Source organism: Syngnathus floridae, chromosome 13 (genome assembly GCF_059516105.1).
Source record: "Syngnathus floridae isolate MCC-2025c chromosome 13, RoL_Sflo_1.0, whole genome shotgun sequence".
NCBI lineage: Eukaryota > Metazoa > Chordata > Actinopteri > Syngnathiformes > Syngnathidae > Syngnathus > Syngnathus floridae.
The window spans coordinates 7,853,403-7,879,621 of NC_142425.1; the positions used below are offsets into that span (position 1 = coordinate 7,853,403).

General features: G+C 41.2%; 3 protein-coding genes across 8 annotated transcripts in view; 1 reads left to right on the forward strand and 2 right to left on the reverse strand.

The window, feature by feature from the left end:
• The window catches only part of obscna (obscurin, cytoskeletal calmodulin and titin-interacting RhoGEF a), a 30,002-nt gene extending 29,422 nt beyond the window's left edge, over nucleotides 1-580 (forward strand). Inside the window, exon 81 of the mRNA XM_088395291.1 lies at nucleotides 1-580. Within this exon, the coding sequence (XP_088251417.1) occupies nucleotides 1-181 (181 nt within the window). The 3' untranslated portion in view covers nucleotides 182-580.
• guk1b (guanylate kinase 1b) lies at nucleotides 581-4,037 on the reverse strand. 2 transcript variants are annotated; one of them, XM_088395286.1, is made up of 9 exons: nucleotides 3,889-4,037; nucleotides 3,209-3,323; nucleotides 2,900-2,941; nucleotides 2,518-2,637; nucleotides 1,906-2,002; nucleotides 1,179-1,317; nucleotides 1,015-1,099; nucleotides 866-951; nucleotides 581-785 (listed from the first exon to the last, which is right to left on the reverse strand). In XM_088395286.1, the coding sequence occupies exons 2-9, from the start codon at nucleotides 3,318-3,320 to the stop codon at nucleotides 753-755; spliced, it is 714 nt and encodes a 237-aa protein (XP_088251412.1). In that variant the 5' UTR covers nucleotides 3,321-3,323; nucleotides 3,889-4,037; the 3' UTR covers nucleotides 581-752. The 2 variants fall into 2 exon arrangements, with proteins under 2 accessions (XP_088251412.1, XP_088251413.1); XM_088395287.1 differs by lacking the exon at nucleotides 2,518-2,637 and having other exon boundaries at nucleotides 3,889-4,035.
• On the reverse strand, nucleotides 3,938-25,589 carry rnf220b (ring finger protein 220b). 5 transcript variants are annotated; one of them, XR_015862336.1, is made up of 17 exons: nucleotides 25,365-25,589; nucleotides 23,840-24,456; nucleotides 11,167-11,296; nucleotides 10,411-10,453; nucleotides 10,235-10,327; nucleotides 9,530-9,572; nucleotides 9,163-9,252; nucleotides 7,394-7,437; nucleotides 7,040-7,127; nucleotides 6,615-6,711; nucleotides 6,351-6,410; nucleotides 6,212-6,273; nucleotides 6,040-6,124; nucleotides 5,546-5,654; nucleotides 4,982-5,056; nucleotides 4,192-4,890; nucleotides 3,938-4,068 (listed from the first exon to the last, which is right to left on the reverse strand). XR_015862336.1 is itself a non-coding variant. In XM_088395284.1 (16 exons), the coding sequence occupies exons 2-16, from the start codon at nucleotides 24,432-24,434 to the stop codon at nucleotides 4,819-4,821; spliced, it is 1,683 nt and encodes a 560-aa protein (XP_088251410.1). In that variant the 5' UTR covers nucleotides 24,435-24,456; nucleotides 25,365-25,589; the 3' UTR covers nucleotides 4,189-4,818. The 5 variants fall into 5 exon arrangements, 4 of the variants coding, with proteins under 4 accessions (XP_088251410.1, XP_088251407.1, XP_088251408.1 ...); XM_088395284.1 differs by lacking the exon at nucleotides 3,938-4,068 and having other exon boundaries at nucleotides 4,189-4,890; nucleotides 6,212-6,270; XM_088395281.1 differs by lacking the exon at nucleotides 3,938-4,068 and having other exon boundaries at nucleotides 4,189-4,890.
• Nucleotides 25,590-26,219: the final 630 nt, after the last annotated feature.

A 26,219-nucleotide genomic window follows, 5' to 3' on the forward strand; every position in this document is an offset into this window, starting at 1 on the left:
GGCAAGACCCACGGCGGCAGAGTGTCTCCAGAATCCTTGGCTACGTGCCCATCGTGCTCCCCACCGATCACGCCACTCCAAGGTGTGCTTCTCTACTGATAAGCTCAAAGCATACCTCATACAGAAGGAAGAGAAGAGAGACCAAGTACGCACCAAGCTTCAGGGTCCCTTCTTCCAGTAGTGAGCCAACTGAGAAAAACAATGGAAGGGTACAGCATGGTATTAGCAAAGTTGTGTGTCAATCAGTTGTTCTTTGAGGAAACTGTGATGCGTCTTAAAAAGCTGCGTATCCCTTTATTTTAGCATTGTGGTAAGAGTGTTCTATGTGGTTTGGTTCTGGTTTAAATGCAAACATATCAGGGATAATGTTCAGTGAGCTAATTTGGACATGATCATGTTTCTCTGTGCATGTCACATCTGAATTCAAATATAACATTGTTCAACTCTTATTGTTTTCATGTGTAAATGAGAATTTATTTTTAGGTTGGATATCTGAGTCGTACAATTTGTTGTGTCAACTACCGGCTTAGATGAGTTTTCGGATGACGGGTGAAATAAATGGCATTAAATTGACCAGTAATTGCCATCATGTTATTTATTCAACTTTACTTTTAATCTTTTTCTTCTGGGCATAAAAGACAACATTTCTCCAGCACAGACTTTATTGTTTGCTGTGTTTACAGGCAATAACAAAGATGGAACGCTTTGTCACACTTTGCGATGCTGACGAATTTCCTGTTTGTTTGTTTTTTTTAGGGTTTTGTCTCTTGAACCTTTTGGATTTCCTGTACACAGAAAAAAAAGATATTTAGATTTTAGTGGAAGCATTTGAAAATCTGAAGATTCAATATGCATTTTGACTCACATCATTAAGGATGGCCTTCAGCTCATCGTAAGCTCGTTCTAAGTCGTCGTTTATGATGACGACGTCAAACACTCCTGGCTCCTTACCTGACGAGAAATAATTCTTGATACCTCTTCAATTTCGAGTTTTCAAAACCTGTCTAAACTTACTGAGCTCCATGTCGATGCGAGCTGCCTCCAGACGTTTTTGTAAACTGTCCTCGGACTCTGTCTGTCGGTCTCTCAGGCGCTTTTCCTAAGAAATAAAAAAACAAATTACTGTATCAGAATATACAGGTGTACCTAATATTGTGGACACAAAATTGATCATTTACCAGAATCTCCATCGATGGAGGCTGGATGGAGATGTAGATGGGGTTCAGGTCCGTCTCTTTAATCCTGCGCACTCCTTGGATGTCCACATCCAGGATGCAGATGAGATTCTTGGCCCGCACATCTTCTATGGCAGCTTTACTATCAAACACATACACACACTTGTTGACATGAAGCGAGCAAGCTAAGAGGATCGCCGCACTGATCCAAGCCGCTAACACTTTCTGCGCCTACCTCGCAATAAGAAGGTGAGATTGAAAGTAACCCACACACACTTGCGTCGGAGCATCATGGGGTTAAAGCTCCATCTGTCTCGAGATGTTTAATATCCTCTTGATCCTCTTGAACCACGTGAACTAGTTTTAAATGGCGCTCTTATCCAAGGCAACTGAGTTAAAGTTAGCTATTTATAGGATGGTTGACAAGATAGGAACACACTGACACTGCTTGGAAATAGCTACCGTATTTTCCGTATTAAAAGCCGCACCTGAATATAAGCCCCCCCAGCACAAATGATGGGAAAATCATTTTGCAATATTATAAAAATTATAAAAAATTCATATATAAGCCAGTTCAAAGCTTGGGCATAAAAAAAAAACAGTTTATCGTACGAAAATTACGATATTTTCAGGTAACCCACAGGTATTCTGATTCTGTAAAACGGAGTTTCACTTTTTGAAGTTGAAGTCAGCTGACTTGACTTTCAGAGATGCCGGATCGGATGTTTACCTTGTTCCGTAGAGGTTTCCAGAAAACTCGGCGTTCTCAATAAAGTCGCCGCGTTGGATGCCTTCCTGCATAGCCTCTCGAGTGGTATAGTGATAATCTGCGTGACGGGATCATATATAGATTAAAACCGGCACAATGATAACACATGGGACATGTTCCATGCAATCTGATGGCTTCTATATGAACATCACTCGTGTTTCTTTGTTCCCTAAAGAAACACCTATCACAAAACACTCAATCATTAGCATGAGAGGAAATTATGACGTACCAAGAAAACTTCAAGTAATGAAGATATATTGATCTTTCCTTTAATGCTAATGATTGTTTGCAGGTTGTTTACACACTATTGCAGTTTTTGTGGACAATCCTCCACAAAACAGGACAGGACAAGAGGAGACACTACGGAGGCATCACGGGGGGCTATTTTCAAAAGCGTTTTACTCCAAAGTGTACTTATATGTTTTAATGTGATTCCCAAAATATTCCTCTCTTTTCTTTTTCATATCCAAAGAGCGCTTCCTATATATCCAAAGAGAGCGTTCCAGGGTGATGAAAGTAACCCCCGTCACTCTGCCTTAAGATATACGCGTATGGAATCACACCAACCGTCACCTTCATGTGTGGTGTCTGATTCATTTGGACACAAAAATGACGTGTCTAAGTCTTCTGAGGAAAAGACGTCTGCTACGGGCAGTAAAGTAGCCCCCAGAAGCATGGGGAGCGCGTTGAGGCCTACGGAGAAAGCAGAACAGGAACACACCCGCACACACACACACAGGTTTATCCCGGTCTAGAGGAAGGGAAACAGTGTGAGGACAAAACGTTTTTTGCAGTTCACTTGGGAGTAAGAAATAATGCAGGAGTCCTGAGGTAAGCTGGGAGAGGTGGAAAGTTCTAATTTTTAATTCAGGTGCAAATTTGTGTCCAGGGTTACTACAGTTCAGGTGCTAAAACATTCACCATGCCACAAATGTGATCCCTGACTCAGCAGTACCTTTGCCGTTTTCCTCTCCAGGGCGAGGGTTCCTTGTTGTGTCTGTGTGGAGATCAGCACATCATTAATATCATTATTTTTATTGGAATTGATGCAAAAAAAAATCTGTCATGATAGATTCCCTTGGTTGACTTTCATGCAATCAAGAAGGAATTGTTTCCTGAGTGCGGAAGGAAAATTTGTGTACATGTCCTGTAATTGATAAATGTTCTTTGCAATAGAATCAAGAATTCAAAGACAGAGAAAAAACAAATGCATTTTTCCCTCCCACTGGTTTGTAACTGACTGGAAGAGTTTGTCCCCACTTACGTGACACGCTGAATCCAAACACTCCTTCGTGGTCATTCATGAGCCTTTTCATCAGTGTGCTCTTGCCCGCTCCAGATGGGCCACTTAGCACCACAGGTCTCGGTCCTGACATTGTCTAACAGAAACACACACACGAGTGATGAGTGATCAATATAAGTACATACGTACGTACATGGAACTTCACTGTACATACTCCATTTGCAACTGAAATGTTACTAAACCGGAAGTCCTGTTAAGTTATCTGTGCTAATCTTTTGATCCCTGCTGCTCCTCTTATCCATCTCACCGCTACACACGCATTAAGATAGACGGACAAACACACATATACATACACACTAGTTTCAAAGTGTTTGTGTACATTGTTTTTATTAAACACAATATAATATATAAATGTAGTTGATGAAGTAACTTTTTTTATCGTTTTCTCTCATATTAATAATTATTCACATCTCACTTGGAAGTGGCCATCCAATCAGAAACTGGATTTTCTTTTCACATTCACTCCCACACACTTATTAACTGCTATATATTAAAAATATGAATGTATTTTTTATAATAGGCATTCTATATTTTATCCAAACAAATATAGTACAAATACACATCATAATAACATCATTAGTGTAACTTATTCCAAAAGTGACAGTTCCCCAAATGAGTTAATTTTAAGGTATTTTGCTTACCTTTCTGGACTCTTGAGGAGACACGGTATGGAGCACACAGTCAAGCGTGATGTTGACTGAGGCATTCGCTGATCAGCTCACTGTCAACCTCAATTACTGCCGTCTCCTCGACGCAACATCCGCGGACCAATCACACGACTGCATGCTGGGCCGGCTTGTTTATATCAAGTCAATCCACACCTGAAAAGGACTACATGTTTGGTGTATTGACAGTTGACATACATTTATTTACATATTGGGAAGTGGGACTGTAATCTCTGCGAAGAAATAATCTGATATGATATAAATATGAATTGTTGTTACCTGTGTAATCTTTCCATGTAAAAGCACAGAATTGCACAAGTGAGGCCCCTTTGGTTCCACTTGAGCCATGCCTGGGCTCGACCCGGCTAATCCTTCAGCGACCTATTTCTTTAAGGTCGACACATTGACTCATCACAAGAGTGAGCCTTTCATAATGCACCGGGAAGCCCCTCGTTTTTTTTTTTTTTTTTGGGTCACAACTTTTATTATAGTAACATTGACTAAAGACAAAAAGTGAGGAGGTTGTATGAGGAGCGGCCAAACAAACATTTAAAACAAACTCTGTACAGTATAGGTTGTTCTAATCAACATCATATACAAACACTGATCCAAACACAAAACTATATACATGTGCTTAACAAGAAAACAGACAAAAAATTGTTATAAAATCGATAAATATTGTCCCAAGTAGAGTTATTCAGGTGTTTCCACCAAACAGGAATTCATAATAGTTCATGTTAAAATGTCGCTTTGGAGCTGCACTCCAAATAGTCAGTGGGTTATTATTATTTTTATTTTTTTGGGGTGGATCTGCTGACTAAAAATTAGGTCCAAGGTGAGGTGAGATTGGGAAGAGGGTGGGAGTCAGGCCAGCTGCTCACAAGTCCTTTATGACAGGGCTTGGCGTCACAGATAGACCCTCCGCAAGTCGCCGGGCGAGGTGATGGTGTTGCACTGAGGGCACAATTTCTTTGCTCCCTAATGTAGAAAATCACACCATTCAAAATGTTGCTTGTGATATATATTTTTTTTTGGGGGGAAGGGGGGGGGGGAAATAAAGGAAACATACCAGCGTTCGAAGCCAACACTCCTCACAGTGAACATGCCAGCATTGGATGGAAGTCAGTGGGGTTGAATAAGTGTCCTGGAGGATGACATGCAGGTCAAAAGTTTGGATTTGTAATAGCCAAGCTCGCCACTAGATGTCCACAAATAACCTATTCTTGTGCGATTCTACTTGATTGTTGTTGAGGAATTTGCTATGGTAATGAAGATTTAAGTGTGTTTTCTCTGCACATGACAAACAGGTATCATTCACACATTGGCTAATTATCACATCTCAGGGATTTACTAAATAAAAGAAAAAATATATCTAAAATTTATTATTCTATGTACTTTTAAGATTTTTCCAAAAATATTTAATATAAATATATTAAAATTGTAATTTGGGGTCTAACGTTCAATTAAAATATTAATATAATAATAATAATAATAATAATAATAATAATAATATTAATAATAATGCATCCGATTTATAATTCTAACTAAATTAAATGTAAAGAAAACCTCTTTAGAATTGAGAAAAAGCATTTGAGATACAAACACATGGATAAAAATGAAGACGTACACTCACCATGCAGATGAGGCATTTAAATCTGTCTCCTTTACACAACTGTTTTTCCAGATCCCGTATCCGAGATTTAAGAGCATCCAGGGATGTCAACGCAGAGTCTTCAGGGAGTCTTCACACAGACACAGGAAAGAAGAAAGACTGCAAGTTAGAAGTTGTTTATAGTAAATGGAAGACATATGAAATTATTAGCTGGGCAACATGTACAGTGAATATGAAATTTAGCAGCAATCACACTGGTTGGATGTCATTTATCATAAAATGAGTGGTGGTTGAGGGGAGACCGAGATTTGGGAATTTGCATTAATATCAAACGAGCCGATATATTTTGCTGTTGATCTTTCTTTTTTAATAAAAAAAACTGGATTGCCGCATATGTCATTATGGGTTGACGGTCGGCAGGATCATATAGGTCACTCTTGGTGGTCTTTCAATACATACTGTAAGCATGAAATTCAACAGGATTTTATACAAAAAAAAGAAGCTGTTTCACTTACGTGTCGATGTCATTGTTTTTGCAGGTTTTGGGAAGAACAGCTGTGCTTGCATCGATTTTATCTCCGCTGCTGGTGGACGGACTCTCTACACGGACAAGAATCAACACAAACATACTTTCTGAGAAGCAGTTGATTGCCTGTAGTTCTAATAATTCTTTTGACCTCCCCGTACCTTCATTTGACCATTTGGAAATTTCCCGGTGTATTCCAGAGTCGGGCAATGTTCCGCCACTGCTGCATAACAATAATTAAACATAATGCTCAGCGGCAACAATGGTTACAAAGCGATTTTGAGATTTAAAGAAACATACTTAGCTGTCGTCTCCTTGTTGTTTTCCCCGGAACACATGATCACATCTGTTTCTGTGTATCTAAAGTAAAAGCTAAGGATCAAGAGCTCAAAATGTAGAAAAACATTGTGTGAATGCAAATTTATAAATCTACCAAGGATTTATTTAGATTTCTACTTTAATAGGATTAACAAAAAAAAAATCGTCAAAGAATTCACATAAAATAAAAAGCAAGGGAGTTGCGGCCAATGAAAGATAAAAACTAGTTTAAGATGTAAGGGATACTGGACTCGGCCGTACTCTAAGGTGTCGTCTCCATCCACGTCAAGGTCTGCATCGCTGTCCCGACCTTCTTTAGACGTGCTGCTCACCAACATTGAACCTGAGGAGCAATTTTCAAAATAATAGGGATGCAACTATGAATACCAAGTCAAGTTGAAATATCTAATGTCGACAAATATAAAAATATTTGATTGATTTTAATTTGGTCTCAATTTTTCAAGCATCCTTTTTTTTTTTTTTGTCTTGTGACAAGTTTGCATGTCAGAGCCCCGTCATTGTGTGGATGCTTAACCTTCAAGGCATGCTCTTCTTCTGTAATGTGGATTGAAAAGTTCAGTGCTTTTTCAACAACTGCCACTCTGTCATGTTATTACCGTCCAATGCACAGCATGGCACGCACGCACCGGCAAATACAAACACAAACGTACCTTTGAACCCTCCGACGAGCGACATCATCTGTATCTTCCGCCTTTCGTTCCACTCATCCTCTGATGGTGTTGTGTCTGCAGGGACCTCCTAGACAAATACACACATAAAGACGAGCACATTTACACACACGCTGGGATGATTGTCTTTCGGCTTCTTGTAGCCTCTGGCGGCGTTTTCATAACAAGTGAAGTGTTTTCACATGAATACACGCTGACATGACAGTGATGCTGATGCCGCATGGATGCGCTGATATTTGTATCTCTCGAATGATAATAAAAATGTCACAATGTATGGTTTCATCTGTCTCTTACTTGATAGGGGGGGGTAAAAAAAAAAGATCAACTCAACCGTACCTGACCCTCGTCTGGTTTCCTCCGCTTCATTTTGCTGATCCTGACTGAGGAGACAAGACAAAGACAAAGTTGAAGCTACAGTGACTGTTGTCATATTTTATTAATTTTACTCACAAAATGTGGTTGTTTTTCTGACTTAGGTTAGTTTTCACATTAGAGTTTCAAGATTGTTCTTTTATTTTACATTAAAAAACAACAAAGCTATTTAAACATTGCTTTTTACAGCCTTCTATTGTGAAATATTCTGAATGAATATTCGATGTCGTTCAAAGTTTTAAAAAAAACGTAAACAAATACAGTAATAAATCAACGTGAATTTAAAATGAAATACATGGTCATAGATGTCCACAGTTTGAGAAAGGAATATAAAATAAAATGTTAATCATCTTTCAAAAGGAATCATTGAGAGAAAAAAAAGGTAAAGACTTTATCAACATTTTAGAAACATCTAAAACTCCCATGTACTGTTACAAGCACTGAATTTAAAAATGATCCAAATAAACTGTGACCTGTGTTCTGGATGTAAACAAAAACTCCTACAGACAGAAGATGCAACATAGGTAAGTCCTTCCCTGCTGGACACTATCAACAATTACATAACATAAAGATACGGAAGCAAAATATTACATACAGTAAGAGCATGGCAAAAATCCCAGAGACTAAAATCACTGTGTGTCATGCACCTCCACTTTCCCCTGTGATATAAAAGTTAACATGGCAGAACACCAGCAGCCCCTCCTTCCCCATTGGGACCACACTGACTGTGGATTGCAAGCAAGGGACATTAGCTTTTAGGACCCCCTTAATTTCTGCATGACAGTGGCTCTGACAGTGGGGTGACGGAGGCTGGTGCTACGCACACACAAGTACAGACACACACACATTGGGGCCAGTGGCCGTGACCCCGAGCGCCACCATGCCAGAAAATATAATGAGGGTTAAAGAGGCAAGTCGTAGATGAGGCAGAGCTCATCAAATGGGAAAGAAGAAGAGAGAAGGAAAGTGAGAGGTTGATTAATCAACACAAGACACTCACACACATAGGCTCAAACACACTCTTCTTCCCCCTGACGTGTATTTAGAAGCTCATTATGGCATCCTGTTATAAGGCCAATAAAGGCTAACAGACCTCGACAGCATTGGCAGTTTGAAGAGTCAGCTCCAAGATGGAAAAAAAGCTTGGCAATTCTTTGATGTGAGAATTATTCCTTTAATTCGTTTATTATCACTGTTTTAGAAATACATGTTATGGCTTATAAAACACATCTAAATATGTTTTGCTGGCAGATTATGAAAATGTGTTGCTTCTGAAACACCAATTTACGTTTGTTTTTTTTAAAAATTATATTTGAAATTTTCTTCATACACTGTGTGACAATAAATCACACACACAATTCAATTTCATTTTATATGGATGTACATAAAAATGCCCCAAGGATCTATTTTAAGGTCAATTATTTCTTATGATGTATTGAATATATATTATTGTTAACGACTGCTGACAAAGATGCTTTTAGTAGTAGCTCATTAATTATATTTTTAAAAAGTATATACATAACGCAATATGTATTTCTGGTGTCTTTTTAGTATTATATGTACATATATATTTACATATGTATACACGTACACACACACATATATATGCATATAAGTATATATATGTATATATACATTAAATTGTATATTGTACATTAAATTTCACTTTTTTTGTAAAAAAAAAAAAAAAGAATCAAATTTATTTTCCAATTTGCATCTGCATTGTGTCTTACCAGCTTGTGTGCAGTCTAGGTGGGCTCCTGTGCTGTGTGGGCGTAATGGGGCAGATTTGACGTAGCACCTGCACCAGCAGAGGTCGTCGACTGTTAACATATCAAGAGGTCAAAGTTGAAAGGTTAATAACTCCTCTGCTCGTGTGGGCGCTAGGCCAGTGTAGGGGGTGGCGGTAGGGGCGGGCGCGTGTGGAGAAAAGGGCTGATGTGTGCACGCAGCACAACATGACACAATGGCCACAACTAAAAGGGGAAGACTGCTAAAGCCAACTAAGTTTCCCTCCACTCACGACTCACTTTTTATTGTCAGACTGAGTCAGCAGCAATGAAAGAAAATATTTGCTTTTGTAAGCATGCATCAGCTTACCGTTTAGTCGTGTGTGTCTGTTGGCCCGCACACGCAGAAAAGTCTGTATCAAAGAAAAATTAACTTGTCATACTACATGAGTGGAAATGATAGTTATTTGCAATAAAACCCCTTTACTGTATGGTTTTTGATATTTTTTTGCACATCATGGCCTATTATTACTTATGTATAAAAAATAATATAACCCTGTTATGAATTTGGACTAAATGAAACATGCATAGTCACAAACCGGTAATCTTAATAAGAGAGGAAGTGAGAGCTCATTGTGACATCTGCATTTGATTTCTTCCATTTCCTAACAGTTTCTCTGTTAGGAGCTAACTGGTACCACCGATGAACATATTATTTGTGAGTGTTGGCTGTGGCGTGTGATCAACTCTGAGCTCATAAAACTGCTGAGTCACTGGCACCACATCAAGACCGGCAACAATGTTTATGATGTCGCTAACTACTAGCTGAGCCACCTTTTTTTTTTTTTTTTTGCATTAATGATGAACAGAACATTTGGAGGCAATGCCAGTAAAATCAATGAACCCTCTTGGCTGAAAACTCTCTGGCCACATTACATACTCTTGAATGTAATGAGTTCTAATACTAATAAATAAATAAAAAATGTGCCATTATGAAGCAATAATGGCAGATATTACAGTGCTTAAAGTTGAGTTTATAATTGTATTTACTTATTTCTTTTGGGTTAAACTTTACCTGGTAACGGTCAGAATGGATGTCATCAGCCGGTCGAGGAGGTGAGCTCGGATGACCTCCTTCGCGTTTGATATGCAGAGAGAATGAAAGAGACTAAAAAGAAAAGAAGAGACACGGGAGCGTTGAGGAGTATCAGATTCAATTCAAATCATGACGGTATCGTATATTTACGTTACCTTTGGCGTCCTCATGAGGTGGTCGTGCTGCACCGAAGTGACACTTGTGAGAAGAAAGGTAAATAATACATGAGCATCCATGCAAATAAACAATATACAAACAAATCCAGCATTCTGGAAAAACAAACGCAATATGGTTCTATAAACATCAACTCGTGAACAGCCGGCTGTATCTTTGGGAAATTTGCATGTACTCTAAGCGGGTGTATAACCTCCTTTCAAATCTTTTCACTCAATCTTTCTCACACACACAGGGACACACGTACATTACACGGTCTTTATATTTATCTACACACAGACACACACACAGACACATGCAGCGTCCCTGTGGGCCAAGTCCAATTTGAAACCATTACTGTCCACCAAGTGGTCTTTAAGCAGATTTGGACTGTAATGTCTTTATTGGAGAGATCCTTCTTATGGTCAAAGCAGCAGTGTGTTTCTTTCTGTGTGTGCATAAGCGAGCATGTTAGCCTCCAAGCATCTATTCGTGGAACATTATTTGCCCGTTGTATGATTTGTCGCCTGGAGGCTGAAGCCTGCAAAATGAAATATGTAGGTAACAATGAGGAGGCCTGTAAACATTGCACATAGAAGATGGGACATACCAATTGAGGAAAGTGCTGGGGTGTGGAGACTATAGAATATTGTTTGGTTTAACTATCAGGATAACAGAAGAGAATGAAGATAATGGAATTTGGATGGGTATGTCATAAACAAAATGGCAACACTTGTTTTTATTTTTTATAGTGCTACCTGATTTGAATCTGGCTGAGTTTGGCTAATTCCTGCTCCATATGTTCTTGCAGCTCCCCTGGTCGCAGAACGCTCTGACACACTGGACACACTGGAGCTCCGGCGTCGTAGAGCACCTTTACTTTGCCACCTGCATATATTAGAGAGGTTAAGTTAGAGCCAAATTACTCTTTTTATGAACATCATCTCCCAAAGAAATCTCAACATGGCGTCACGTGAATGGAGAAATAATAAGTGCTTTATAAATTTACTTATCCAGGAAAACTGACAGACACAAAACTAAAATATTAGTTAAAAAAAACATTTCTAAAGCATTTTTAAAGTGTATGTTATAAATTGAATCTAATTATTGATGAGTGTTTGGCAGTAAATAAATAAATACATACATACATAAATAAATAAATAGAATGAAACTAAATCACCTTATTATTTAAAGGGAAGTTCAGGTCAAATATTTTCTTTAGGATAATATATTTCATTTTATAGTTCACTGAATATACATCAAAATATCACTTATATTTGTTAAGAACTTCAGACAGAGATAGTTCCCCTGTGTGGTTGTGTGTGTTCTGTAGACCGATGTATCCTATTGACAGATAGTGGCGGAGAGAGTGAAACGGACACACACACACACAAACGCACACACAGCAGTGTCCCCCCTGCCGTCGGTGTGTCGACATCATAGGCTGTCAATAGGAACATTACCCAGGAGGACCACTCGGCCCATTGGGCCCCACTGATGGATTACTGCCATAAGCAGCCAGCTGGGATCCCGAGGAGCTCCACTATATCAAGATTTTACCTAGTAGATGAGGTGATTTACTCCTGAAAGCCATCAATCACCAGGCGCTAGTAGGCAAGACGTAGCTAATTTGTCGTATCAGTCCAGAACCAATGTTTATAGTTTTTACACTAGATTATAAAAGGGCAGGTTTGGACAGTTTTGTGGAGAGGAAGCAGCAGATTATCACTTTTGTCCGAATAAAATGTGTTAGTAAGCGGCCAACCTACACGGCTAAATAGGACAAAATGGCCTCTAAATAAAACATGGAGTGGAAAATAGAAAGTGGTGTCCTTGGGAGAGTGACGGTTCTCCTTGCGTCCCCGCCTTCCCCCATCACACCTTTTTTGCATCCCCTTGTGGAAGCCTAAATGACTTTTCCCGACACGCATCGAACGTTCCTGCGCTCCGCCGCTCGGAACATGTCGGCATCAGTAAACAATGAAATCTCAGTGCTGAAATTGAATTTATAACCACATTACTTGCGCAGATAACGTCTCTGAATGGCGCCGCGATAAGAGCAATGGGATTTGATTTTCGGGGTGTTTTATTGGTCCACTTTTGGGATTCGGCTCCCCAAAGCCCCTCCGACCGCATCCTTCACCTCTGATCCACACAAGCATCAGATTAAACGTGCGTGTTTGCCGAGTCGTTGCTCGTATGTTAAGTGACAGTAGCCGATTCACGACCATCATTCTTTTTTTCCAACCCCCTTGCCCACATAAACGCTGTCAGTTTCAGTCAGACTCAGACCCTTTTCAGCCTGGGGGGTCTCAGACACACAACGGGGGGCTGTAAAACTGACTTGCCGGGCTTGTAAACCGTTCCCTCACTACAGCAACCAGCTCGGATGGATTGCTGGCGCGTTGTTGTTGGGTCCTGCCCAGTTTGAAGGGCCCATCATCTAATGGATTCACCGCCTTAGTGTCTCTGATTGTTTCCTTTCTCTCTACCGAGAGGTGTCTCGCCAGTTCAGAACCTCCTTTTTTGGCTGTCTAGGATGCAGTATGTCCTTCGTTTGTTCACCTCAAGTGTCATGCCTATAAACGTCATGTGCATCACAATGAAAAGTCCTAATTTTTCCGATGTGTTTGTAGCACCTCATAGAATTAAGTGCGTCGTTAAAGCAAAGCTGCATTCCAGGGTGATTTCAAGTCGAACATAAGCAAAAACATGGCGTGTTTGCTAGTGATAGATGAATTAGCACAATGCAGAAAGTGCAATCAACTGATTAATCGAGTTTTAAATTGCATGTCAATTGTATGGAACTAATGGTTGCGTAGTATTGGAGCAAGTGAGTCTGTAAATTGTGGCTGATGACATTCCCATAAACTTTTCCTGAATGGAAATTTGAAATTGAGTTTTCTGGAATGCTAGATCAACTGTCCAAGCCTCAGATCAGTGACATTCTAAAATAAAGTTAATCTTTGATCCCGTATTTTTCTCCCCTTGTGAAACTAAACAGCTTCATAATGTCCAAGTACTCAGCCCTGCAGCAACAAGATCAAAATCCCACAAAAAAAAGAAATCCTCAAAACATCACGTACCCTCCCCTGAGGGCCTCGGTAATGGCCGATCCCAGCGCCCATATGACGGCTGCCACTTCAGCAGATGCAGATGGAGCGGAGATGCCTAACGTGACCTTTAGTGAATGCCACATCACATCAGGCCGGGATGTCACCCGTTGACATTATGCTAGGGCATGAAAAGGCTGTTCTACATTGTGACGAACAACCCTCGCCCCACCGGTCCCTTCCCAGCCATTCCTCCTGGCTACAAACCTGTGGACGCGATATAATTTTGATTGACGTGACGTCGAACAGACGGCTTTGAATGACACGCAAGCAAGGAAAGACACCGCGCTTACGTTGCGCAAGCTAGCTTTTTCACTGGCGATAAACTGCTGAGACAAGTCAGTCAGAGCGGCACCGTGATCCCAATCATCAAACAATTCCTTTAAGCACATCAGAAAAAAAATCTGTAAAATCAGTAACAAGCACACAGACTCTATATAAGCAGTAGGCATGCTGTGATTTGGGTGGAGGGTGTTCAATTAGCGCCTGATGTCGAACTCTGGACCGGTTGGTGAATAGGCAAGTCCTTGGCACACTTTCAGAGGAGACCAAGGCCTATAAAAGCCACTGGCTCCTGCAGCACCTGTGCCACACCCTACGAGACCGCCTGCTTCCAATTTAAAAGCATCACGCAGGATATTAGTCAGGACTTTTTGCCGTCTGTGAGGCAGAGCTAAGCTCTACACAGGAGGGGGGAGGAGGGGAGCACGCAGGCCGCCATTTGTTTTTTATTGGAGAAATAATGGCCTATTGAGAAGTTTGGAATTTAATGAGCAACATAATGAGCCCTGTAGTAACACATCTGCTAGCAGCTCAGTCATTTCTGCTACTTTCAAAGCTGCTTTGAAACACAACGTCCACTTGCCTTTGACGCGGTATTCTTCGAGATATCCCTGTTCCGTTAATTGCGCAACAGTGCGGTTGCGAGAACAAAGGAGAAGATATTTTTTTCTCAAGGCTTGACCCCAGATTGTCTCTCTCTGTCCAATCTAATTTCAGCATCCTTCAAAAAGATCCCTCCGACCGAACAATCTATTGCATTTAACGTGTTAAAGACACTTGCCACAACCACGGCGACCTTTGCCCCTTAGGTAAATCAATGCCTCGTTAGATCGCTAATGATCATTCATTGACTAATAAGATCTGTATCAACCCCTTGTAGGGCATTGATTGGCCTTTGCCCTCGCTACTTCTTTGCCGAACCGCCACATGTGATGGCAGCTGCAAGTCCTCGGGAATCAGATGATGAAAAAGCTCCTGGTGGGAATGGAGAGGAATCCTAAACCTCAAATGAACTCATTCTGAGGCACCTCAGGCAAAATCCCTTTTTCTCTCCTGACCTACAGATCAATGGACATAACCTCTCTGACCACGGGTCAATCAGCACACAACCTCAAATTTATCTCAGTTTCCCTCTCGCCCTTCCTCTCTCTCATCTTCTCCATTAGTCACCACAATTGTTCAATCAGCTGCGGGTGTGGCCCGGCATGCATGAGTCCAATCAAGTCGTTGATGGAGAGCAGACCGGGTAGCCGCTAAACTCTGCGGCCACGTTTGCCTTCCCGGGACTGGAGGGCGAAGGATCGAACCCTGCCTGTGCACTGTTCCGGCCAATCAATCTGGCCCTCATTGAGATGCATGGCTCAATGATCTGTGATAGTGAATTACAGATTGGCGAGAGCGAGTGCAAGTCAGGAGCTGTCCTTGGCCATTTGCAGTGATATAAAGCTACTTATGTGCTCACTCACAGTAGCTTGAAGACTTTACCTCAGATTTAAAAATATTAGAATAATGACCAGACAACTGAAACTAATGGGAATCAGTCACTAATTAGCAAATAAATAAATAAAATTGCCAATATGACATTGATCTCCGATATTCTTACATAACTTTGTCTCAGGACAACATTGAAGGTCAAAAAGAGCAGTTTTTAAGTGACTGGCTTGTCTAGAGAACCAGATACAGACTTTAGGTGCATCTGAGTCATACATAAAATTTTTTCATTCTTCTTTTTTTCCCAGCATGAGATGCAATGACGCTCTTACTAGAGGCAATAAAATGCCAAATTCCACCTTTCACCAATCCATTTGCCGTGTCGTCAGTCTGACGGGATCAAAAAAGGAAGAGAAAAGAGAAAGAGCAGTTCACCGGTGGCTTGTCACTCATTGTGATGTCATCAACCGGCACTCGCTCGGAAATAAACTGTCACATTGGATCACAGTAGCAATTCTCGAATCTGTCTCAACACAATCAGATAGCATGTTTTCTTTGAGCTAAAATAAAGTTGAGATTCTCCCTGCCTACTCTTCCGTCATTCTTCCTCCAGTGTACCATTCCTTAACACAACTTTCCAACAAAAGTAAAGTTGAGATTGAGTTTATGTGTGAAATGCCCGAATGTAGAACCAAACCTTGCTTTCCCCCTCTGACACAAAGCTAGCCCTCATCCATGAAGTGCAGGTGATGACATCAGATATTAAGACGCAACACTCCACAGATGAGTTAAAAGCTCTTTAAAACCACCAGCATACTCCAAAAAAGCAAAGAAAACCATCTTAGCTTTTGTAAGGGCACGTGACCACAAAATGGCCCGCATCCGTCTCTCAGAACTTTTCGGAATTGCAGAACAATGTCATTTTCAACGGTTGCACCGAAAGACATTATTAGAGATAAGCTGCCACTTTTCTCCTCCCCCGCCCGCCACTTCACCAGATAACATCTGATACTGTCCAAAAACATAGTCAACTTCTGCTGGTACCTCAAGAGAACATGCACCTGGCACCTGTGTTTGGGTTTGTCACACTTCCTAAAGGATGCTATTGTGTCTGTCTGGATGATCAAACACATGATGGGTCTTATCTTCAGTAAGACTCTGTAAAATAAATTTAACAGGAAGTGATTAAGAGTCATGTGGAGGATGAGATGACAATTGACCTGATATTACCTCAAATATATGATATAATGGCAGTTACTATTTCTATATGATATTTTGTATGTTATGTTATATTGTCTTTCTTTTGTATTTGTAAATATGTATATATATATATATATATATATATATATTTATACTTTCTTTCTTTTGTATTGGCCTGCCTGGGGACCACAGAAAAAAAACTGTAGTTATAAATCCAGCATATTGACTTTTTTTTAAATAGTGTGATGTTAATGTGCATTGTCACTAATCAAATAAATAAAAAATAAATAATATTAAATAAATAATTTCAAATAAATAATAAATGTATACTGTATTTTGCTTTATTTAGTTAAATAAGCAGAACAAAATGGGCACTATTTACATTGAAACAAGCCACACTGTGTGCATCCCATAATTATTCAATGATTGATTCGTAATTTCACTAATAGAGTTACGGCTGAGACAATAGGATGTGTGAAACGGACTTTGCGCTGTGACCCAGCCCGGCGGCCTCACAGCAGGCCTGCCAAGCTTCTGCCTGTGTGGTCCATGGGGACAATTAGCACAATCTCCATACTAATGGCAAGCTTGTCATGGACACTGCTGAGACTATGAGTGTGTGTGCATGTGTGTGTGTATGCATGTGTGTGCACATGCGCATATCTTTCAATGTAAATATTCATACTCTCTGATGTGCGTCACTGCACCGAGTTCCTGTGTATATATTTATATGAGTGGTCAGTCAGCAGTATTTTAGCCAAGTGAGCAACACTCTCCCTTCCCCTCCACCCTGTTGGCTTGCAGCTCCAACCCTGATGCCTGGCCACTCATTAGCACCATAATAAAGAGTTGAGACGACACATAAAAGGTTATATACTGCTGGACGGCTGTTTTCCTACCAATTATAAAGCATTTGATTTATGGCCCAGACTCAATGCTATTCTCTCAGGAAGAATGGGGGGATGGATTGTTGATAGCCTTTACACGACGGGGTCGATCCTGGTCAACTTTGACCTTTAAGGCAGGAGGGGTGATTTGAGGATGTGACATTTAGGGGTGCTTAGCCCACAGTTAGAATGTCAAGCAAACTGCTGGGTTACAATTAGTGCATCGATAAAATAATCATACCGTACTTAAAGGTGCATTTTGAAAATGGAAATAATTTTGCATAATGCAAAATTATTAAGCAGCATTTAACAATTCTGAAATAACCACAAATATCAAGTGTTAATAAAATGTAAATATTCAATGTGTTTTATTTGTGTTTTCTGTTTGTTAGTCTGATTTACCCTGTGATTCCGAGTGCTAAAATCTGATTTATGTTTATATCTACATTTTTGGATTGTTTCTTTCAATTGTTTAGATTACCTAAAATGAACTTTTCCTTGTGTCAAATTTGAAGAGTTCTGTTCAAACATCATTTTCTACACATATACGTACATCTTGACATGCCACTTCATTTTTTTGATAAAATACTTTTTTTTTTTTTTTAAAAAATGCAAACAATGGCTTAAAGTCACAGACTGATTGTTCACTGGAGGAGGTAAAGCCATCAAGCTTGGCATGCCTTTTTGACACACTTGGCTTTTGTCAAGCTTCTCTACAGCTGGAAGACTCAAAAAAAAAAAAAAAAAGCACAAGTGACATGCTGTAATGAGGTCTGTCTGTGACACAAAGCGAAGACACTCCCGAACACACACACAAACTGTCACACACGGAGCGAGCAGCATGTGTTTAACCTCAACGTTTGCCCTCTCTGACATGTCGATGGGCCCGACACTGATTTGTTGGGCTCGGGGGACGATGCGAAGGATGTTGTGTGCGTGCGGCGTGCCACTTCTGAGGAACATACGATTCGATCTCCAGAAATCCCCTTTTCACCGCTACCCTGACTCCTTCTTATGCACGCATGCACATATGTGCGGCGGCCCTTTTGATGCCAGATGAGAAGCAGCTGCAATGTAGTTGATCAGGTACTTGGACAGAGAGGTGGAAAGCGGGAGAAAAGAGAGAGAGGAAAAAGGAAAGGCAGCCCCTGTTAAAACGAGGGTGTTGTTTTAAAGACCCCTGGGTCGTGGACTCATTATAACCACCACCCCCCCTCCGTCTCTGCCGAGCCCATCACAGCGAGACGCGGAAGCAGATGCAGTGACGACAAGATGTGTTATGACTCGTGATGATCTAACAGGTGCTGACGGTCACCACAAAAAGACCTCAGTGCACACAAACACACATAAACACACACACGTGTCCCCCTGCTACTGTAAAAGCCTCCTTCTAGACTTATAGAGATCCTGTCTGCCTCCGGCAAGCCATGTGGTCCACATCCGGACACACACACTTTTGGATAACACAATCAAGACGCCAAATGCCTGCAGTAACATTCACAAAGAAAGAAAATATGAACAGTTGCTTGTGCTCAGCCTTTCAAAATATATAGTGAGGGAAACCTGACTCAAGAAAATGAAGGCCATGCAAGGCCATTAAAAAGTTTATGACAGCAGAACCTTTCACGAGACATCAAATAAAGTTGGTCAACCTCTGATTTGCTGTGATATGGAAACAAAACTTCCAAAATAAAATGCCAAATTGTTTTATTGTTTTAATCTATCATTTGACAAAAAAATTACAAAATTAGTTGCTGTACAACAGAGCGCTTTTGCTAACATGACAGAGCGGTTCCCAATCAGAGTGATAATACAATAAAAACTAAAAGAATTACAAAAAAAAAAAGTTTGACCAAAAAGTTGCACACTGTGCGACCACACAATTGGCCGTGTCTAAATCCAAATACATGACAAGTAAAATTCCATTCTCCCACTCACTGGCCCTGATGGAAAGGATGAAGGGAAGGAGAGGGGGGAAAAAGCACTGAAGAGTTCCCCCTCCTGCCAAGATGAAAGCCTCTTTTACTTGGGAGAACATTAGGAGAACAAACTACCATCACTACAGGAGGGGAAACAGTCAACACATCAAACACAAGCAAGCATTAATATTGTAATTCTTGCTCCTGGAGCGTTTGAAACGCACAAGAAGACTACCAGTGTGGTCAGCCACAAACGCTGCTTGAAAAACCACTTTCGGGTATGTGCAAGCTTTTGTTTTGCCCTTAAGCAGAATCCGACAATCTTGTTTGCATTCAGAATAGTGACATAGCAACAAGGCAAACTCAGCCATACCTTAAATAAGCATTGGCTTGGGTGTTGCGTGGAGTGCAGATGAGGAGGTGAGTGCATCCAGGGAATACGAGATGTATATGCATGAGAATTGAGTGGCTGCTATCGATCCCCTTGCGGTCCGCCAGTGGGATGTAAACACCGTGTCTTTCAACGGGAAGCTTCAGTCAATACGAGCGGACAGTCGACGACAAGACGCTTCTTTTTAGCACGAACGATGGAGCTTGCATTTATATGTCAATAAGCCAAACTCATTTTTTAGATTGACAAACAAGCATGCATTGAGAGTGGATGACTATTATGGGTGGATTTTGAGACTCTTAATACCTCAAGCTGGCTTTGTTCACTATGGAAAACTTGACATTCTGGAGATGAAGTCAAGAGAAGATGCACACACACACACACACGAACACACTTTTGGGCCCGTTTAAGCTGTCATGTCTGCAGCCAGCTTAAGGTATCAAGCTTCACCGTGACCAATGATTAAATCTACGGGACAAATCTAACATGGAACTACGTGATATTGATTCTGTTTTCCATGAGACAAAACGCCTCTTTTCTATTAACCTTCTAAAAAAAAAAATATTCTGAACTCAGGCATTTTGTTTTAATAGACGCTTAGCTAGTCCAATACTTGGAGTTATTGTTATATCACTCAAGGTCTATCTGTGACATACAAATGAATATTTCATTTTTTTTTTAATCTCAGTGTTATTTCTTAAATTTGTCATATTTTATGTAAACTAGGGGTGATATTAAATTTCAATAGGTTTAAAAAAAAATCCTCAAATTTTCATTTTGACAACTTTTGTTTGGTGATTGAGAACACAAAATGTTTTTTGTGTGTTGCAAGTATGGAAAAGGTCAGTTTATATTAAACATAGTCTCTAAAATCTCCTAAGAACGTGAAACTTAAGTAACATTTGCTTTGCGGTAAGCTTCAGTGCCCTAACACTATTCGTTAAAGTGCTGTCAAGTTTGATGTCATGTTTTTCTGGGTTGGCAAATTTTGAACATCTGGGAAAAGAATGACAACCGTTACAAGTATTTAACGTACAAACATATACTAAATTGTTGAGTTTAAGTTTCTTAATAGTTTTGTATGTACAAAGCCTTTAAACATCTGACTCTCAAACAGCTTTGGCACCCTAACGACACGCCTAACCCGTCAGACCTGGCCACTGACTTCCAGTTTCCCTACTTTTGTTCCCGGTAAAGGGCCATTTGGGTTCCAACTCGGCCCGGCAGCAGAGAGCATCTCCCTGAGGAAAATAAGCACGACTCGCTCGGCTGCAAGCATCTGCCCTTTGAAAGGCTGCAAGACTGTTTGAACAGCTGTCGGCGCACGCCAAGCATCCCAGACCTTAACTGATAAAACTGAGGAAACTCTGGAAGGGAAAAATCAACAGAGGGAAGTCACTGGCAGGGCAGATGGAGGTGTCCTGCCACCCTGATGCACTGGCCAGATGAGAAGATTCATCCTTGCCAGATGTGGACACTGACCAGAGAGGTCTGCAATATTTGGAATGGGATACAATATATTATATATAATTATGTTTTGGTCGTCTTCTCTGCATGATCTGGAGAGTTCGTACTAACTATATAAACTTACATAAATGCAACACGGCATTTCAGAAAAAGAACATGACTCAGTCAAACATGGTGGCGATAACTTTATATTCTGGGGCTGCTTTGATATTGCAGCACCTGGATGAATTTTTCTGATTGATGCACCGGTAATTCTGTTGTTTACCAGAAAGTCTCAAAGGAGAATATTAAGTCATCAGATCATGACCTCTAGTTGAAGCAAGTCCCGAGCGAGTCTAGCTGAAAAAAGCAACATGAAGGTTTTTGGAGGGGCCTCGTCAAAATCATCCTTCAAAAAAAGGTTTACTTGGGTTATCTTTGTCTATTGTTTACATTTGATGATATTAAACATTAAAGTGGGACCGTAAATGTATCGAATAGTAACTGTGGAAATAATTGTCCATTGCAATGGGATTCCTCCTAAAAATAAAGCAGCTCGATGGTTCTTTTTCCGTCTTGGATACAAGCAAGAAACATTGCCAATGAGACGAATCGGGCCAATGAGGAAAAGTTTGACTCGCTCGTATATAGCTTGTTCTGGTTTGCATGTCGAGGGTTTGTCTAGTCTGGAACCTGCGCATTTTCCCAGCCCGGGAAATTTCCAGGCTTAACACTTAAGACTTGAGGTCCTGAAGTGACTGTCTGTTAGTCAGTCAAGAGGAACAAGTGCATGTCAGACTTGAAGCAAGTGCTGGGAGCTCAATTGCATTAAAGCTCTTAAGTTTGCCTTCACTCCAGACTAATTGGATCAAGTTGGAAAAGCAGATTCCAATTTTTGTCCGCCGCCAAACTTGCACCCACCCCTCCTTTCCCTTCCATCTTTTGTCCTTGTCAACATTCAGGTAAAAGAGATTCCCCAAAACCAGGAGGTGAGCGGATGGCGCATGCATGGCTGCACCGAGCAAACACTGTCAGGCAGGCAGACACGCCTCTCGCGCCAGCTGCCATCGCTTCGCGTTCCCCTTTCCCGTCCTTATTAAAATTCCATATTGAGATTCCTTCCCGCCGCTCCGCCTCCCAGGCCCTGTCACTCAACACAAGATCGGCAAGTTTCAACAAAAAGACGCATACATGCAAAAACTTTTCTTAAGACAACTTGTTCCTGCTCCTTGTCCTTTGTGTGGGATGAAAGTTTCCTTTAGGTGTATGTGTACCCCTCACGCCCTCAAACCCCCTCCTTCTGCCCCCCTCCCTTTTTTTTTTTTCCATTGTCATTATTTTGATAGTGTCCCCTCTGATCTGACGAGCCTTTGGATGCTCTCTTCCTTCTGTCTTTCTGTGTACACTTTGAAGTGTCAGACGCTCCCCGTGGCGGCCGCCGCCGAGGAGGGTTTGATTTCCCATCATGCCTAGCATTGTACCCCCCTCCTCACCCTGACTCCCTCGAGTTTCTACCTCTCCCTCCGTTGTTCGGTGCCCCCGCGTGGTTGGGCAATTATCCCCGGGAGTAATGAGGAGCGTCTCTTCCTTCCCCTGCATACTGACTGACACCTCTCCCACTCATTTGTCAACAAATCAGACGTCTGGTGTGGGCGGTCATATTTGCACTGAGGGTTTTTTGCGCGTGGAAACTCGGGTTGATGCGCTTTACTCTCTCTCACACTTTCTCCCTCTCTCATTTTCTCCATCCTCCTCCATCCCTTCCTCTATCTCTGCCACCTCGTTATCGCTGACAGGATGTCATTCCTTTTCCGACGCGCACTCCTCCGACGTCTGCCCGCCATACGGTCTTGTGTATCTCGGCTGCTCAAGGAAAGTCTGACTACCAATAGGCCTAATGGTCATATGTGGCTAATGATCACTGAGCTAAACAAGTGCAGCTGTTCACATGATTTGTGTCAAAGGTGTTCACATGCGGGCGTAGAGAGCAAAAGGGAAAATAAAAGCAGATACACCGTGTGGGCAAACAAGACGATTAATTAATCAATCAATCAGGTGTTAGCTTGGGCTTCTTAACTTAATTATTCCTATTACTGTGGCATTTCGGAAAATGTTCGAACTTCGGGGGAACAGTTTTTATTTTTCTATCCCAGCTTTGCTGTGACCCAACGTACCACTGAAAATCAACACAAGCGATGTGTGGATGAGTTTGGTGTGGATGAATGGATGTTCAAACACCTTTGGAAGGAACTAGAAATGAAATTATGAGCCACACAGACCAACTACAATATTTTGAAGAAAGTCTTTCCAGAGCAGTGAAAGTGCAAGCCAAAAAAGGGGGGGAACTAGTTACAAATTTTTTTTTATATAAACTTGCATATTTGTCATGAAAAGTGTCCAAATATGTTTTTCTTTTCATTGCTGTCCAATAAAAAGCACCTCGTACCTTCAAATTTGTTTTTCATCCATCCTCCTATCTACTTTCTTGAGTGCTTACTTGTCCTCATTAGGGTCATGGTGAGATGGAGCATATCCCCGACGACGGGGTGAGAGGCGGTGTGTGTGTGTGTGTTTTATGCACTTATATATTATATACAAACAATTAACCACAGAAAATGTGAACACATATACTATAATGTAAAAATACGTACAAATTTTCTCTTTTGAGCTGAATCATCAACTCGATCCATCAAATACAGCAAAATCTCAAAAGCTGTCCAATGAGAGATAGAGATGCATAAATCGTGTGATTGTATACTCACTGTGCTCTCTGCGCTCCTCCGGGCTGGATGATGCCTCACCATCAGAAAGCAGGCCAGACATGGAGAACAGCTTCCTCGCCGAATCTTCTCCACTTTTGATGGAGCCTCCGGGAGAGCCAAAGTCAAAGTCCTTACCCTCCGCCTCCGAGAAGCAACTTTTCAGCCTCTTTGCGGGCGTGAAGGCCGAGTGGTAACCGATCGACTCCCTCTCGTCGTGCGGTGATGAGAAAGGCCGAAAGGCGCCTCCGACCCCGCTGTGGTGGAGCATGCCCAGGGTGGAGCAGTCCAGGTTGGGTGGGGTGAACTGGGGGTGCAGGTGCAGCAGGGAGGCCGGGAAGTCTCGGCCAGGAAAGGGGCTTGACACCGGTCCCTGGCGCTGATACATGGAGGCGAAGGTGTAGGACGCCGAGGGGAAGGGCAGGTGGAGGTCTTTCTCCACCGAAACGGGGATCCCAAAGGGCCTGGGCGCCTGGCAGGGGACGGACGCATCTCGGCCAGCCTCAGCGGTGGAAGCGAGGACCATGAGAGCGGGGGAAGCGAGGGGAGCTGGCATGTAGGAGGAGCTGTCCATCTTGAAGGGGCGATGGAGGTCCATTCGCCTCCTTGTGAGCGAAGCTCTATGTGAGGGAATAAACAGGAGAGTTCTTAATGCAAAGTGAAAAGACTGAGAAATAATACAAAGACTTTTAATTTACAGCCTCTAAAATTTATACAATATTAAATTCAGTGAAATACGTTTTGCTGGAAATGTGGGGGCAATTCTTTTACAATCAATATCAGATTTATTTCAAAGGGGTGCAAATTGCTAATAAAATGTAGCATTTAAATATTTATTTAATTAAATGTTAACACATTTAGCAGGATAAGCGATTAAGAAAGTGGATGGATATATTTTGTGTAAAATTGTACATTTAATAAAATAACACTCAGATTCAGAAAACACTACATTTAATACTGCAGTATGATGAAATAGATTTGACAAAGATTGTATGATGCCAAACATTTAAAATTATGATATTGAGTAGATGATTGTACAATTTTATTTAAAAAATCAGTTTTTGATGTAAAGTATACTATAAAAGAAGCTGCTCAACATTGTTTTATATAATCTAATCAAAGTAAACAATTATAGTTAAAACTCTATGATAATCCATAAAATTGAAATGCATCTACTTCATTAAATGGGAACAGGTGGTGTATGAAAAATGTTGAAATGAAACTTTATTGGCTTTCGCAAATAAACTAGTTGAAAGTTTTTGAACCAATCAGACTTAATTGACAAGCGCAAACTTCACATGGTGCATATTGGAACTGCACAAAAAAAGCTTTTTATTTGTCACGCTATATAAATCATAAAATAAACTGTAAAGTAAATATTCAGCAGTTTTTCAAGGAGTTGACACTTTTTGAACTGAATGCGCAAACGTTTTACGCACACAACTAACGCGCCGTTTAAACACTCAATATCTCCAATTGAACGCAATTAAACCAAGTTAAGCGGTAATGCGCGGAGACGCACACTCACTCTGATGAAGAACTCGGGGGGGACGATCTGTACTCCACTCAACTTCCAACAGTTCCCGAACGCGACACTTTCCACGGGCGAGCGCAGTGAAGAACGTGGAAGCGTCCTCCTTGCTCGCTCCACACTCCGGGATGCTCCTGCAAGACTTCCCCGGTGGCCGTAGATGTGACCGGGATGAGTACACCAGTGGGCCGGCTGAGTGTCTGCCCGTGTCTCCCTCCTCGGTGTGTGTGACACCCCCTCCTCCCCTCTCTGCTTCTTTTCCAGCCCCTCTTTCCACCACGTACCCCCCACCACCCCACCTCGCGCCCTCCTCGGACACTTTCAATTTCTCCCCTCCTGCTAAAGACAAGTCAAGCAAATCAGAAATGGAGAGTATACAATGAAAATCATTATTGACAATATCATTGAAATTTAGTCACAAAATAACGTCCCCTGGTACTTTTCATATGGAAATGGTTTGGGACCACATGCAGAGAGCCAAAAAAGCTTCATATTTGTAATAACTGTGGCAAGTGTGGCATGGAGGAATTTGTCTTTAACAGGAAGTAAAAATTGATTTTTTTTTAAAAGTAGATTGCAATAAAGAGCCTATATCGGATTTGATAGATTGTCTATTTCGGCACTATATCAAGTAAGCAGCACGGTGGACTAGTGATTAACATATTTGTCTCGCAGAATGGATTTGACACACACTGGGTGCAACTTTGCATAAACATCCGAATAACTGTTCACATCAAAGAAAATGCCACTAAAAATGAAGAGAGGAAAAATAATGTTATTTATTTAATGGTCTATGCGGCATGCAGCATGACACAATGTGCCGTGAAAGATCGTCAGGTGTGCCACAGAAAA